Consider the following 17,067-nt stretch of genomic DNA (forward strand, 5'->3'; position numbering starts at 1 on the left):
GCTCTGAGACCAAGAGATGAGCAGGTTACTGAGGAGAGGGAGAGAGAATGAAAGAGAGAGACAGCAATTATTGTTGTGTTATTTCCTCTCCTTCTGTACTGCTCTGTGATGAGGTCATTCTATGTTTTAATGTTTATGTGGACCTTTGGGGATAAAGCACCTGTCTCATGTAAAGTGGCAGGAGGAGGCCAACGCTGTAGATTAAGCAGTTGATCGGTAAGAACAGTATCTCATTGTATTCATCATGCACAGTCAGGTCACGCACACACCGCGTGACTGTCACAGTTGACAGATCGCTGCACTGTTCACAATATAAGGGCTTTCTGATTTGTAATTTAGGATTCTTGCGCTTGACTGGTTGCCACACAGTCAAAAAGTACAAGATCTTAAAGTGACAATTGGGAATCTGACGCACATCCTCGATTTTTGGTGCATTTGGGGTCACTGCTCAAAATTGTGTTTTTTGCTGGATTGATTTGCAATGGACAAAGCAAGGCCGAAAAAAAGACAAACATGAAGCCATGAATGTAGCTGTTATGACTCACACCACTTGTTTCCTGTTGCCCTCCTGCCTCCTGAGCTTTCACTGGCTGCAGCTCGTCACTTGTATCATCGACATTCACGACACACATCTCGGGTGTCCCTGACACATTGATGTGTCTGACAGATGGTATCTTTGGAGAGGTCGGACATACCCGTCGCTGCCCAATGAAGTCACTATCCAAAATCTGGCAACCAGTGATAGTAGGGGACTAAAAGACAAATAGATAATGTACATTCCCTCATTTAATGTTTTCTACACGTTTTATTACTACTTTCTGCCAGTGGTAATTCAGTAAAGCAGAACCATTTCTCAAAAACAATAAAGGATTGACCTTTGACCTCTTCCTTCTTGAAAAATTGGATAAAAAGAGACAGATTGCAAGAGGGAAACATACTGTTGGAGCCCAGAGGAGGTGCGGAAAGCCTAATGTAGACTAATGAGTGTAGCCGGAGTCCCTAGAAGAGTGTGTGTTTTTCCTGTATTATATTAGATGCTTGCACTCATTTTGGCAAATATCAATGAAGTCAAATGATCATAGAAAAGCAAACTCAAAGGAGTTATGACTCACACAGTACATTGGAATATGGAAACAGTGTTTAATATACAGAAACCATAAAAATACAGCTGTGCACCTGGCTGTTTGGCTGGTGTTTGCTGTACAGAACTGCTTTTTATCTGAAAATTGAAATAGTATTACAGTGGTAGAATGTATATCTGTATATTAAGGTACATCCTTACCTCATCATCACCATTATCACCATCAGCTTTTTCAAGGGCAATGTTTAGTTTGAGAGGAGAGGAGAGGAGAGGAGAGGAGAGGAGAGGAGAGGAGAAAAACAACAGAAGAAGACAAAGAAGTCTAGCATACAGAGATGTGGATGATATATTTGGTCAGTATTCATCCTTTTCTGCAACTTATGACTGCAGTTTGTGCTGCACACACACACTCGACTGTACAGGCATAGTGTACGTGACCTCAGTGTGTGATTTAAAAGTGCCTCCCAGTGTGCATACCAACTCCCCCTGTCACACACATACTAAAATATGGATGCACACACACATCCCTCCCCTAACTCAGATAAAGTAATCCTTTGGGTGTGTGTGTGTGTGCGTGTATCACGTACCTGCTTCACGAGAAGGGAGATTTCAAAGTCCCCGTCTTGGGCTAATGTCTTCTATTATTATTATTTTATTTGTTAAAAGGGAGAGACGAAAAATGACCGTAGTTTAAATAATAGATAAGTATAGAAATATCAGAGTGCAGCGTGGAGTCGGGTTATCAAATGGTGCTTTTATCAGGAGCACTGCAATCGCTCTGGAATATTACATTCGGCCAAGAACCGAAATGTAAAAGTTTGAGATTGAATGTAGGATTGTGTGCATGATTTTATCCCCCCCGTAGACGCCCGGAAAGCCTTTTCGAGCGCCTCAGAGTGAACTGTTGGGGCTTTTCAGTATCTCCGGCCAGCTTGCGGCCCCTTCAATATTTCATTTCCGTTTATTGAACAGGAAAAAGGGGAAATCCAGGAGGGTCTGCTTATGCACTCCTGTCCTATACATAAACGTTTTGTACGGCAGGAATATTGAAAACGTTTGAGCACTACAGTATAGCTTTTGCTCCAGTTGTCAGTGTTTGGCCAACATCCAAAGTCAAATCACTTTGTTTTTATTTCACGGCTCTGATCGAGGATGCTGACAGATGTTCGCGGCTTTTGTCTCACATGTACCGTCTTTGCTGACAACGAGCAATATGTTCTTCAACTTTGCATCAAATGTCACGTGAAAGTGATGAACCCGCAGAAATGGAACACCCGACCGTGCAGCCAGACGGAGCTTTTAATGGTTTTTTTTAGCCCTTTTCTTTGTTTTGCAACCAAGAAAATGCAATGCGTGAAACACAAAGCTTGGTGTTGCATCTGGTATGGCTGTCACTTGGCATTTTCCTCAGGAGGAGGAGACAGATTCATCAAGTTTGTCTCTGCAGTAATGTTCTCCCGCATTGTATCGGTCCTGACCTTTAGGGATGTGAGAGCCATTAGTCCAAGCCAGGTGGAGGTTGTGTGAGGCCGGAGTTGTTTACAGAGTTGTTTGAGGGCAGTAGATCTGCTGTTTTTACTTGACCTTTTCGCTACAAGGCGCAGATATGCCTCCAAGCAACAGCACTGCAGTTCTATTAGTTTTCCAGTCATATTCTCTTCTTCTACCACTTCTTTGAATATCTCTGTTGTGGTTTGTTGTCGTTTCTTCACTCTCTTCCTCCCAAAAATGCATCCGGGTCTTTTGATTTGAAGCTTTTGTGGATTTTTCTGTCTTTCACCTCCATCTTTTTATGCAACCCTCTACCTTCTCCTTAAATGCTGTTAATTAGGACTGGCCCCCTACTGTGGTTGGAATAAAAAATCACAATTCAGAGTATAGTTACTGCCAAATATCTGTGTTTGAGCAGCCAGTATGCAGCACCTGGTGGGTATAAGCATGTACAGTGGAGCACTCATGCAGAAAGAAGACATGTTTGACATGCATGACGTCTTTTCTTTCAGTCTCGTCTATAAAATCTCGTATTGGAAATTGATTAACTAATCTAGTGACGTCACAAAACGCTTGGACATATCTCAGCATGCATCACTCCTCCAACACCTCAGTAAGCCTTCAGAGAAATGAACGGTGTCCAAACATATTCATCCGAAAACTGCTCCTTTTTTCCATTCATCCAACAATTAGTCACAAAATGTTGTTTTGCTGAAACCCTTGAACCTTGTTGGAACTCATTTAGAAACAGACTAGCCCTATCTTCTTATAATTATTGGATTAATTCAATCCAAGTCTTGGGATGAGGAGCTTGTGAGACAAAACTGAAATTTAAATTCTTACACTCATTCAACTACATCAGAAACGGTGTCACACAGTATGAAATGAAGTAAATAAATGCTGCTTTTTACAGCCAAAACACAGTGTTACTTTATTTTATGATGCAGCTGAACCAGATATTTGTTGATTCAGTCATTTAAGAAAAAAACATGATTAAGGTTGTCCACAATGGTCGAATTTATCTGACTGCTGCTTCCTTAATTATCGCCTGTAAAGACGTTGGAAGCGAAGCGTCAATGCTTTTTTTCCCTTCTCTTTGAGATTCAAAAGAGGAATCGATCCAGCCACCGCTCTGTAGAACATCATGACGCTCGTTTGTTTACTCTGTTGAGCCTTAATCTGTGTAGGTAGTACAAATGCCGATTGATTTGGAGAGATACATATTCAACACGGCTGATTTAATTCAGACGGATCAAAATTCAACCAAATCTTCCTCCCACGCAGTATTAGGGTGATTGGCAAACAACAAGATGAAACATTTGGTCACGTTTGGTCCCTGCAGTGGAATTCAGAGTTAGTACATGAAGAATCTCTTGAGTGACTTGATGTTGCTGCTGTTTCTTTGTAAGTACAGGCTCTCTTTTTATTGAATAAATAACCTTGTATTCAGTGGAAACATCAGCATAGCTTTATTTTTATGATTGGAATTTACTCTACAACTGCAATTCCTCTTTCATTTCCATAAACAGCAGAAATGTTGCAACAAGTACGTAGAGCAGATTCCCCTTAATCTCATTACTGAGTTTGCAGTTTGTAAGAGGTTTTACATTTCTTTTGCCAAAAGACGACAATAATCACATTTAAGAATGTGTAGACCAGTTGTGTGTGTGTTTCAGTCTTGCTGCTACAGTGCTCAGAACAGATCTATCTGTCTGATAGGATTATAAATGTTTGCACACAGATGTTTGCAGCCGTCTTTAAAGATAAAGCAATTGCCGTAGACTGCCGCAGATTTGTGGCTGCTTTCATTTGACCGTGTCAAATTTGTCACCACAACATCAATATTCTTAACGGTGAAATCAAAGTGTTGGCAATTCATCATCATTCTGTTTTGGTCTCTTCCGTCTATCTATCTTTGGGAGGAGATGGCAGATTTTTGGAGAGGTTTCTTTTCTACTTCATTTTTCTCAGCTATTTCTGTTTTTCTCCCCTCTGCATATCTGTCAGTCTCAGACGACGTGTTAAGGGCTGTGAAGATGTTACAAATTATCATCAATTAGTATAGACCAAGTAACATCTGCTGCCAAAGTGCCAAACATATAAACATAGTGTGCTGGCGGTGCTTACATGCCAGGAGCTAACAAGCTATTGGCTCATATCCTGTTTTCCACCAGTCACATGCCAGATTGTAAATCTCCCCCAATCAGCTTTGGCCTGCTTGTTGTGTTCTGTTCTGTCAGTCTGTGCAAGCTGTGGGCCCCCCAGTAGTGGACAGAAATCCTGCTGAAGAGCTTAAGGCTGTTCATTAAGTGGCTTTCCTTTACCGCAGAGATTACAGCGACTGAATGTGATTGCCAATGGATTCACCCTTTAGCAAGTGTTGGTAAGATTGGACATTTGTTGTCACAACTATTTCCCTGTCTGAAGTTAAATGCATGGAATTATTTTGTCACGTTTATACAGACACATGCGAGTGATGGGTGAAATAGCCTTTACTTTAGCCGAGGAGGTTTTTCACCGACATCCTCCTGTCAGCGGAATTTACGCTTTGAATGGAAATGTGTAAATAAATGGGACTTTGCTCAAAGAAGAGTTGATGAGGCATATTCAGATCAGATCCAGACACACAAGATGCAAGATGTGGCATTTGTCAAATGTAGTTCTGTAGGGTAGTTCTCTGAAGCTAATGCTGCGTTCCAGGAAAGCCAAATCCATCTACTCCATCTCCACTGAGGAGCAGCTGCTTTGATGGCAGCACCCATGGACATGGTTGTTTTACTGAATATACATATTAATTCATCAATTTGTTCATTGCCACATCAAAAATACATGTTGTAATTTAATTGGTGATTATGCTAAACTGATGTTTCCTCCTGTTGGTTGCTGATTCTGTAGTAAAGACAGTATAACTCTAGAAATATAATTCAACAAGCACAGAAAAAGCTAAATCGATGTCTGTAGGTTACTTTTCCAAGACATTCATTGTTTGTTGGATTTATATTATTCCATTTACACGCTGTTTGACTGACTCCCCTATACAGGAAGGTTGTGTTTGGTCAGGTTGCTGCACGGTCGCATTTCTGGGGCTTTTTTGAGGAGCTGTCAGAGAGGCTCCCATGACTAGAGAGGGAGTGTGAGAGGGACTTTAATCTGTCAATAGTGACTGGGAAGCCTGGCTGACACGGTAACAAAACATGTTACAGCTACACCGGCACTTTCAAATCTACCAAACCTTTACCTGTGGGGCCCACCTGTGTTTGTCCTGTAGTGTGTTACTGTACAGCAGATGTGTTTTGCTTAGTTTCTCCCTCAGATTAAAACAAGATCTGGTGTTTGCTTATATGTTGATACGAGGAGAATGGATGTTATGAACTGAGACAGGAAAAAAAAACTATAAGTGACAAGTTATTTGTGTTTTGCCTACAATGTTTGGATGAACCAACAGAACGATAGCATATAATCAAGTAAAAATAGTGTTTTTGACATGAATTCAGAAACAGTGACAGCTCTTTTTTGTCTTTTACTTTCTCGTGATTTTGTCAGACTGACTCTCACAGTATAAATAGCCCATGCACCTTATTACCTTGTCATTCATTACCATACATATCCAGCGACACACATTTAGGACGGAGAGACTGACAATTAGTTCAAAAGACTCGTCAGAGGGTGGACACACAAAAATACAGCCTGGCAAAAAAATCCTATGTCTTTTCAGATTAGAAAATAATACTAATAATTCTATATTGAGAGGCGCTGATTAAACCCCAGAAAAGGTTTGCTGTCTAGTTGAATCAAAAATATTGTATTACATTATCAGATCTTTCTTCACATACTTACATGCAATCGTTATTTTCACATCCGATATAGTAGCCTTTGGAATCACCACCTTTTATTACTACATATTGCATAGTTACACATGCGTTCTATATTTTATTGTGTTCACTCCCTGTAACTCAACAAGCAAACACGCCACGTGTTGGTATTGATTTTGCAGCTCAATTTTCATTTCTTTCTGTGCATCGTGTTATAAAAGCCGAGGCCCTTGCTCATGTGCTTTAATAGAAATGTCTCCCGTGTCAAAGTGGCAGCGTGGTGTACGTGTCCCGCCAGGGCATCACCTGACTCGCTCCAAGCCAGAGCCAGCCTGCCATCTTATGACCTTAACAGAAAGGACAGGCAACGTGTCAGCTGGGATGTTTGAGCTGCACGCCAGCAAAAACAGTTTGTGTCTGACTGTGGCACCATAATCCTTTTATACCTCTTACCTGTGAGAACTATAAATTAGGATTGTTTATCTGCCTCAAGGCTGTAATTTTGTTTTGCATGTCCTTAATGCATAAATCATAAACAGAACAAAACCCTGTTTTAGGGGCGGTAGTGGCTCAGTCTTGGGGGTCGCTTGTCTGGTAGCCGAAGGGTCGCCGGTTCGAGTCTCAGGAGGACCAACATAAAAACAGACGATGGGCTGGTTGCTGGAGGGATGCCGGCGCATGTCCTGTGCACTGCCGAAAATGTGAAATTGTGTCAGTTTCCATATTCAGGAATAATAGAGAAAGTAAAAGGTAAGAAAGTAAAATAAGATTAAAAAAACGTATAGAGAAATGTGGCAAATAATAAAAGCATTTGTTGTTTGTTAATTGCTAAGCAGAATAATTAGCAGCTACACTTTCTTCATATTTGCAATTCCACAGGCCTATTCTTAGGTGTTCATGACACAATAGGACAGTACATGACCTATTGTGGTGAATACAGGACAATTAAATCCAGGTGAGAAATCTCTTGCATTCTATGGTTGCAAGTTGTAAAAACATAGAGTAATACGTTTTGTGTGTACTGCAGTCCACTACAAAGGTAATTCAGACATGTTGATCCACTACCAATATCACAGCCTCTTCTCCACCTCCACCTCCACCTCCCAAACTGTGACCACCCCCTTTCCATCTTGAGACCTAAATGGAGTGTGAAAGGAAATTACAGGTGTCTCTGCGAGCCACTGGTCCATTTCTCCAGGGAACACACACATTCTGACCTTCAGGGTCAATGTGCAATTAAACCCCCGAGGGCTTCTGCGGGCTCATAAGAGTGCTGGACAAGGAAGGAGGCAGGGCCAGCAGCACAGGAGTGTGAACCCTAATCTGTTCTGCTGGCTGGTTAACCTGACACTGTAAAGCCTCGCCGCTTTTGTCTGGCAGATCAGTCTCTCCATGCCGCAGAGCTTCACCGTGGCAGTTACAACCACCACGTTTTTGGTGACGCACCACAGTCCTGGTGTGTTTAACATGGGCCCAAACCCAAACGTTAAATGAGGAAGACTAAACTGTAGCTGAGGCAATAAAGCCTACTCCAAAGAGCTCTGCTGCTCTTCAGATATCTGGGTGAATGAAGCCAAGATAAAACGTACAGTATATCTGCGAGTGAGAATGATTGTGTTTGACTTCATGAATGGAAAAATGTCTCTTCACCTCCCCTTCCCCTCGCTGATCGGTCGGTCTGAGGGGTGGGGTGCAGGGGTTAGATTTGGGTTCAAATTCAATTATTGATTGGTGTGGACTCAGGCAGGCTTGGGCGTGATTGACACAAAACTACAGCTGTGGTTTTTTAACTTTGATTCAGAATTGTGTACCAGTTTTGCATGGCATATGGGCCTAATTTCATCTCTGTTCCATATTACCTGATGTAGTCCTCTAGTGAACATTTCCTGTTTCCTGTTCCTGCCTCCAGATATTTCTGACCAAGCGTTCTCACTTCTGGCAATCAAACTAGCTAAATGTTCCATCGCCTCTGAACCACAGCACTGCACTCTACAGATAAATGTAATGGGATTAGAACCACAATATTGAAATGTAGTAGAGGAGAAGCTGACAGCAGCACAAAATTGAACCACTAGTAGAAGTACCTAAAAATTTTACTCACTCACTGTTCGAATCTGCTCTGTATACACTTACATTATTGTTCACCTTTGCAGTAGATACTGTATGCAGAGTCTCTGGAGACAGAAGGAATAAAACTGGGGCTGAGTAACAATTAAATGTGCTATTATTTTCAGCACAGCATTATCAATATGCAGCCTTCTCCATTTCAGGTAATTAGAAGTTAGGGAAGAGCAGCATGAGGGAGGAGGGGCGAGATAAGGAGTCTGGGAGGTCGTTATTTGAAGGAGGATTTAGCAGCATAAATGCTTGTGGTTTGCCTCTGCAGTACATTTCTAAATTCCAGGCAGTCATTCTTTACTGCAGCAGATTCATCAGAGAGTCGGTAATTGCAGAGATTTTAGAAGGAGAAATCTCACCGATTAACCCTTTGAACGTGTAAATAATAATAATAATGGTTGTGGAGATGGTTGTTGATATGAGCAGCACAGCAGTCAAGGTCAGGGGGGTTTATTCTCAGCACGTCGCTTAACAAGCACCAGATTGATTGAGTTATGCTGGACCTCTGAAACGCCCAGACTGGTATTTCTGTTCTACAACTGCAGGTGGGAAGTTGATTAGAAGAGCTGGATTCCAATTATCCAAGATTATTGGGTGCTCCCGTGTTGATTAAGAAAAGTGTTTATAATGACAGTCGAAAACATGACCAGTATGTGTCTGATAGGCTGATGGACATGATGCGAACAATCCTTCACCCCAGAGGAGCAAGAGATCCTTGTTGAGGCTATGAAGAATTTAAAAGTCTTACAGTCTACAGCTACTTCTGCATTTCAGTTAAGGGATCTGATGTCTCACCCTTTCTGTTGGCACTATTCACCATGTTAGAGCAAATAGCAGTGCACGCAGAACCAGAGAACAGTTTAAAGTTTAATAGAGAAATACTCTACAAAATCACGTGTATTAATTCCCCTTCCATTAATATCAATATTGGTAAGAGTAATTAGTTGACCTTTATTTTCTTATTCAGGAAGAAAAATGCCTTCTCAGCTGAAGCAGTATCTGTCTACAGTACATTATCTGTATCTGTAAAGCCAATGCAATATAAGTGCTACAACCTTGGAATTCTAAATGGTCTTATTGTTATTCCATTGACGTCAATTTCTTGTTGGTTTGATCTTAAGGATGTGTTGCTATGGCAACATCTCCAAACGAGCGCTTGCGAGGAACGGAGAGATCCAGGAACATGCCAAATTATCCATAATTAAATCCAGCTAACTCATTAAACCTAATACAGAGGACATGTTTACACTGTATGCAGCTTAATGATGTATAAAGGAATAGCAAGTAGCAAAAGTGAAATACTACACAATATTCTCTCCATAAGTCACTCTTCGACTAAGTCATGGCGCCTTGATCTGTTCTATCTTCCAACACTTGATGTTTTCACTAATGTCACTATTTTAATCATTATTTTACCAGGGAAATTATACATTACCCTCACTGCCGTGACCTCAGCAGGGTATAATTGAGTCATTCTCCTGCCCTGTGCCTGAATGTGTGATTCTTTTATTACACTCATTACACCTTTGAATTACATGCATATTGAAATTTGCACCAATCATTGTAGCTAATCATCAGCTTGCAACATAACACAAAGTTAAGCTGTAATGTCAAGCCTCAGACGACAAAATAGTTTAATATCAGGCAGAGAATATAAGATAGTTCCTTAGTTGTCGTTATTAACCTCAAAAGAGGACGTTTCCTCAAATGAGGGTTACGGTAGAACATAATCATAATAATAATAATAATAATATAATTTAGTAGTTGCACCACTGTGCCAAATTGATTTTCTTATAGCAGCTCAGCTTTAATAGTAGTAAAATTCAATAGCACAGTGTAAGTACATTTCTGTCAGTGTAAGGAAGTTTAGTACAGATTACATTACATTACATTACATTACGGTCATTTAGCAGACGCTTTTATCCAAAGCGACTTCCAATAAGTGCGTTCAACAAAGGTAGGCAAAAGAACTTCAGGTCACAAGAAATCGTAAGTGCATTTCCTTCCAAAACCAACAGCTAAGAGCATAACTAGTGCTAGAGTAGAAGTGCAATAAGTTAGGTACCAAGATGAATGAGAAAAAAAAGGACAAATAAGAAAACAAATAAGTGCATCAGAAGAGCTAGGACAAAATCGGTGATGTCCTAAGAGGGCAGATCCGGATATCACTACAGGTAGGAATATGCACTAAACTTGACCTTAAGGGTTAAAAATGTTGCAATGATCCCGCCAAACTGAGATATGTGGTTTTCTGTTACAATGTTTTCTGCTCTAGTTTGGCTCAATCAGCAGCTTATTGAGTTTCAGACATGTCACTCGGACGAAGGGCTGATTGTCTAATGCACTGGGAGTAAAGCCTGAGAGGGGTTTATGGATCAGATGATGCATATCACTTTATTTTACATGGAATTGTTGTCATGTTGCTCATTATGACCTCTGCATAATCCTCACTGAAAAAGTACAAATGTCAGGTGCTTTCATTGTAGTGGGCTCAGCAGCCTTATGTTTGACAAAATAGAGTGCTTGTACGTCTAAAATGGAATGTGAAGTGACGCAGTGAAATTAGAGTGAAACGGGATGAAATAAATTGGAGTAACAGAAGCTGCAGACTTGTCTGAACTAATGCCTATACAACCAAATGAACAGCCAGGGATGAATTCCAAATTGAAACATGACTGATTTATTTTCACAGCTTTTTTCACAACCGAAGTGATAATATTTGCAAGCAGCAACATTTAAAGCAGCATTTATATCACACAACCACTAATGAAGTTAAAATTGTTCAGATATAAGAACAGCTTGGTGTTGGGGCAGTCGCATAAAACCAGCCGTCCGTGTTTTAGATTCCTGAAATTTGTGAGTGTGCACATGAGTTAATTAGAGGCCCCTCAGATAATTTTTCTATAAACTTTATAAAAAGTAAACTTAAAAAGATTTTGAAAAGCTTCTGTTACATTTTTTTGTGTGCGTGTGTGTTATCTGATACTTGGTGATACATAATATTAATTCATCCTTTCCATAGCAACTCCAGACTATGTTCTTTCTGCATACATTTCTTCAACAGCGGCACATTTACTAGGTTTTTCAGGCTTTTACAGAGGATAAAGACACAAAAAACTGTATATCTATATTTACTAACTTAAGAACCAGGGGGTTTGCGCTGGTAAAATAAGAGAAAAGCTGCAACCATAAAATGTGTGTTTGGGTTAATGCATTCTATGGCGTTCTGATGTGAAGCTGCAAATAAATGCAGGAGAGAATGGAAATATATGCATATGGTTTCTTATGTCTGATTAATCTTAGCTGGTCAACGCTGCTGCAATAGTAATTGCATCTATGATTTACCTTTTTGAATAGCATAGGTTAACTTCTTTGCGGCCCTAGATCCTAGTATAGGAGGAGACATGGCCAGGGTGGTGAGTGCTTATGCGAAGAGTTAGCGTTAATGAATTGAATATCGCTTTTTGGCATGTCAGAGGAGAAAGTGAGATCAACCGACACGCTCCTGAGTCATGCCATACTACAGTTAATGGATAAGCTTGGGGAACAACATCAAAGTTTTACACCCTTGTAAAACTTATTATGACAAGCAAAACTTCTTTCTGCAATGCGTTTCATTCAGGCTCATTCCAGCGCACAGTTGTTACATTAGCACAGACCTCTCTGTCAGTGTTTTCAAATTCGCTGTCCATGGTGCTGAAAGCTGTGCCATGTGGAGTGTCTTGCTATATCATATTTCCAAACCGAGAGGCCTTTTTGTATAACATTACGATCATTTGGCAGACGCTTTTATCCAAAGCGACTTACATTACATTATCACCCTTCGCAAGGGGAAGCAATTGAGGTTTCGGTGCCTTGCTCAGGGGCACCTCGGCAGGGACTCGAACCGGCAACCCTCTGGTTCCCAAGCGGAAGCACTACCCACTGAGCCACCCACCGCCTCCCTATTGCTTCCCTGATGGACATTGTCAGACTCTTGTTACCTTCTGTTTCATCGAGTGATACATATACTACTCCCCTCATTGGCCTGCACACATACAGACGCTGACATAAATATGACCCATTCGCTGGTATCATTCCTCTTGCTTACATTAAAAGTGTTGTTATAAAACCTACAGTGCCTTTTCCCTCATACATCATAGCTTAATACAATTCTGTGAGTCATGGTACAGAAAAGCAGGGGGGGAGGTATTCATTCATCCACGTCTGCATATTCAGGATTATTGTATTATGAATATCATCTTCTTTCTGGGATTTCAATTAAGAATGCAGATTCCATAGTGATTTGATTCAATGTCAGTCAAGATTTAATCGATTCCTTTTATTATCTTCTGACAAATTACCTTTTACTGGGTATTATGGGTTTGCATTATTCATCTCTGGAAGAGCAAGGTAATTTAATGAAGTCCTAGATGAGCCCAGCGACCATCAGGGGGGCTGAGGATGAATTATCAGCAAAGAGGAAAAAATGCAGCCTCAGATCACAATCTAGACCGACCCCTGACCTTTGGTTTTGCTGTCTCGGCTTTGTAGGTGATTCAGCGCAGGGAGGACGGCTCAGTCAACTTCTTCAGAGGATGGGACTCCTACCGCGAGGGATTTGGCAAGATCACTGGCGAACACTGGCTGGGTAAGTGGCTCAGGTGTCCGATCCTGCTTTTGTGTGTGTGTGTGTCTGTGTGTGTGTGTGTGTGTGTGTGTGTGTGTGTGTATTGCAGCTTGCAGAAACATGGAAAGTCTAGGTAGTACTTTTGCTGAGGCGACAGACTGTGAGGCAACAATTCATTGTTTTTATGGATACAATCAACTTCTCCCTGGGATCTCTAATTGCTGCATAATCTCGCAAAATCCAAAACATCGGCAGCGATACACTCTCACATCTCCTTAAACTGTTGCTTCAAAAGGCACAGCATGCAGAACAACATATCAATGTGGTCTGGCTCACATTGCGCAAATGGACAAAACTGAGCAATAAAATCCAACCCACACATTTTAGGCATAACTCCGACTCCTCTTACCAGCACTCCTCGTTCTCTTGTAAGTTTAGGTTGAATGTTGTGATTTGCCTTGAAAAGGTACTTGCGCTTCAAATGGAGAAAATTACGATTCAATCTTTTAAAAAACGTGGTATAGTGTAACGACCCACCAGCTGGAATTTGTGATCACAGCAGAGCCAGAATCCATTGAAGGCTTTTTAATAAAAGGTGTAAATGTCCCAACAGCAGACGCCATTGTTCAAAGATAGAGATGGCAGTTTGATACAAGGTGTGAAAAAGGGCCTCAGTCCAACACAATACCACAAAATGTGCAGTAGAATCTGCACATGAATGACTGATTCCTCCATCAGTTCTTCCTTCTGAAAAGCCAGAATTTTTGATAAATGTTTTTAACCGTACCAGACATTAATCGTTCAACTTTTGTTGATCTTATGATTGTTTTGTCATCATTTGTGACTGGTGTGATATGTTTTGGTGTTGAACCAGCCATGAACAGGAGGCTTATTTCATGGGTGACGTTCCACTGTCGTTCTTTAAATGCTTCTGTTTGAAACTGCCAGGCTCGCTCACACACTCTTTGTATAACACTAGACCGTCGTTCACGTGAAATGATGAGAAAGCGGGTGACTCATGGCATCACATTTTTCGCGACCTCGGATAACAACTTTGCTTATAGACTTCTTAACAGCTGCCATGAAGTGAAAAAGATCATTGCCCAATCAGCATTCACAGGATTGTTTTGGGCAGTAATTTATTGTTTCCGATCTCACAAGTTCATATTAAAGTCTTCACATCTGCTCTGCGTACACTGAAAAGATGGCTAGCAAATTAAGGAAATGCAGGTATCTGGATTGAACTGTTGTCTCTCAAGATCACCAAGCAGGACAATGGACTGAGTGGTGCTTAGTTTAGTAGAACACGTTCTGAAGGTGATGAAAGTAGAGCTGGGTACTGGCCCTTAAGCATTTGGGAGTACTGGCACTAGTTAATATTGATACATAAAAGATGCTTAGGAACACACCTTAGCACCTTAGCACCTTAGCAGCTCAGAGTACATTAATGGTAATGTTGACACGTGGTGAAACATTTGTTTAATTATGCGCCTTCAGTTTTATTATACTCAAATCGATATAATGTTTCATTTATGCAATCTTATTTCATGATAAGTTTAGGAAAACTAACCTGAGGTAAGATGATGATTTTTCACACCTGGGAGTGCCTCGGCGTATGAAGTGTTTGCAGGGTTTATGGGATTTAATGAAACGCCCGCCTCTCTGCTGATCCCAGCACTGAGACCCTAATGAAAAAACGTGGTTAGCGTCCCGACAGGGTCTCCCTTGTGGTACACTGCAAGAACACGGCGGGAATATGGAAAAACCCGGGATTTAGCAAAATGAATTAGAATCAGCCAGCAGGCCACTTTAAACCTTTCAGAGTACCCGCGCTCATTCACAGTGTGCTGTTGTCTCGTCACCCCCATCATCGATTACCCTCAGGGCAAAAATAAAAAATAGATTCATGCTGCTTGCCTGCAGCCGAGAAAGAATTCCACTGCAGCTACCTCCTCCAGTCGATTTTCTCTCACTAATGCCAACCGCTACCTCTAAAGATCTGTGCATTTCTTATTATGTTTACACGCTTCTTAACCCTTATTTTATTGAGCATTTTTGCTTTATCCGTTCAACTCCTAATTGTATAATGACATTAACAGTAAGAGTCATCAAGGGAATGAAGAGGAGGAAGGATGACTATAAGAGAGGGAGACATTAAGTGCTTATATTCTGAAGTTCTTAATTGAAAATGGCCAACTTCACTAGTTTTAAAGGAGTGTAAGATGAGGTTTAAGGACATTTTAATGCTTTACGCACAAGGGAAAGGACCTAAACTCCATTTGCACTGGATAGAAAGATTTTGACAGCCATGCTTTCATTCAGTTGAAGTGTGGCAATTATTAGAACCATTTCCTCTACTTCTCTTTGTGACGCTTATAATAGTCTTAATTACCTGAATCACTTATCTTAAAGGTGTAGTGATGAAATTGTAACTTCATATTGAGATCAGAGCATTTGTATTTACAGTGAGATGCAGTCAGTGTTGATATTCCACTCCTGAGCTTGTTCGAGTTGTTGGGAACACTAAAATGTATATAGCCCAGGTCCGTTTATAGAGGCACTTTGATTGTACATATTAATCTTCGATTCCTTTTCCTCTGAAAGGACATCCTGCACCGTTCATCAACATCACGTATTTCTTGTTTATGCCCACTCAACTTGGCAGATCAGTGATGTGAAGTGTTCGACCCCCTACTGATTTCTTCTATTTGTGGGTGAATCTCATAATATACTGTGTGACATCTCCACACAAAATCGAACATAAAACAAAGGCAACATTGGGAAACATAAAATACACATTTTTATATTTACCAACTAGGCCTGTGTGGAAAAGTATCTGCGCCCGTTGTTTCTACTTCCAAAAAACTACCAAATTGGTTGCAGCCGATTACAGCTTATACAGACTTTTGTCGCCTGACAGAAAAACGTGGCAAAGTGTGTGTGTGTGTGTGTGTGTGTGTGTGCGTGTGTGTGTGTGTGTAAACCTGTGAAAGCTAACATATTTGCTAAACAATCTGTTCCTAGTGGAGCAAGGTAAAGGGGAGAAAAGTCGGTCAAGGCAAAGCCATTGTTTCCTTGAAATGTGTGAGGCCCGAGGTCTCCTCGGGCTGATGGAGATTTGTCTCCATGGGAAATAGGTCCAGAAACAGTTAAATGCCATCCCAAAGACAGCAGTGTCTTAACCTATTTTTCCAGATGGTGCCGCCGTGTGTGCCGCCGCGTGTGCCGGCGCACTTGCCGGTGTCGGTTAACTTTTAACAATAGGCTAAGCTAGGCTTTATTTTTCAATGCCATGCGATCTACCCACATTACCTTACCACATTATCGATGTATTGGGCACCCCTGGACTAGAGTCTCTTGCTTTCTTCTTGCGGGACCTTGTGAGACGGACCAGAATCATCTGCTAACTTTCAACAATTGTGAGTCTCAGGTGCATTGTTGTTGTTCTGTTACTCACAAACATAGCGAGACATTTAAGCTGTTGGTTTTTAATTACACTGTCACATTTGCAATGGTGTAGTAAAGCTTGCACTGGAAGGGTATATGAAAATATAATTGTGGCAAAAAACCCTCAACACCCACTGCTTGCATGAACCAGTGCACGCAAATTAAACTCCAGAAAAATAGGAAGAGGAAGAAGAGGGTTTAATTGAATTTAAAGCTGCAGGTTGACGTTTGATTTTATGAATACATATTATGAATTAAAACTAATGCTACGTTTGATTGAGACAACTTTGTCCTGCAGCCTCTGTTTCGTAATTTTTCAGTCCTCTAGCAATCCGGTCAACAACCAATGTCTCAGCTGCATGATAGGTTGCTGTGCTATAAGCTTGGTTTATGATGAGTACAGTGTGTTGTGATGTCCTACATTGCATATGTTCACCTCAGACCTGTCAGCAGCCATGTGTATAGCTTTGACTGACCCAAAGATTCCCCCAGATTCCCCCTAAAAACAT

General features: G+C 41.0%; 1 protein-coding gene across 2 annotated transcripts in view; it reads left to right on the forward strand.

Annotated features, from left to right (window-relative positions):
- fibcd1b (fibrinogen C domain containing 1b) overlaps window positions 1-17,067 on the forward strand; it is a 99,647-nt gene that overhangs the window by 51,115 nt on the left and 31,465 nt on the right. For both annotated transcript variants that reach the window (XM_076158741.1, XM_076158742.1), the window contains one exon: window positions 13,036-13,132. In XM_076158741.1, coding sequence (XP_076014856.1) covers window positions 13,036-13,132 — 97 coding nt within the window. The remainder of the gene's footprint in view (window positions 1-13,035; window positions 13,133-17,067) is intronic.

The sequence above is a fragment of the Genypterus blacodes genome, unplaced genomic scaffold (assembly GCF_046128005.1).
Source record: "Genypterus blacodes isolate CSIRO-AG114 ecotype Tasmania unplaced genomic scaffold, CSIRO-AGI_Gbla_v1 ptg000085l_1, whole genome shotgun sequence".
Lineage (NCBI taxonomy): Eukaryota > Metazoa > Chordata > Actinopteri > Ophidiiformes > Ophidiidae > Genypterus > Genypterus blacodes.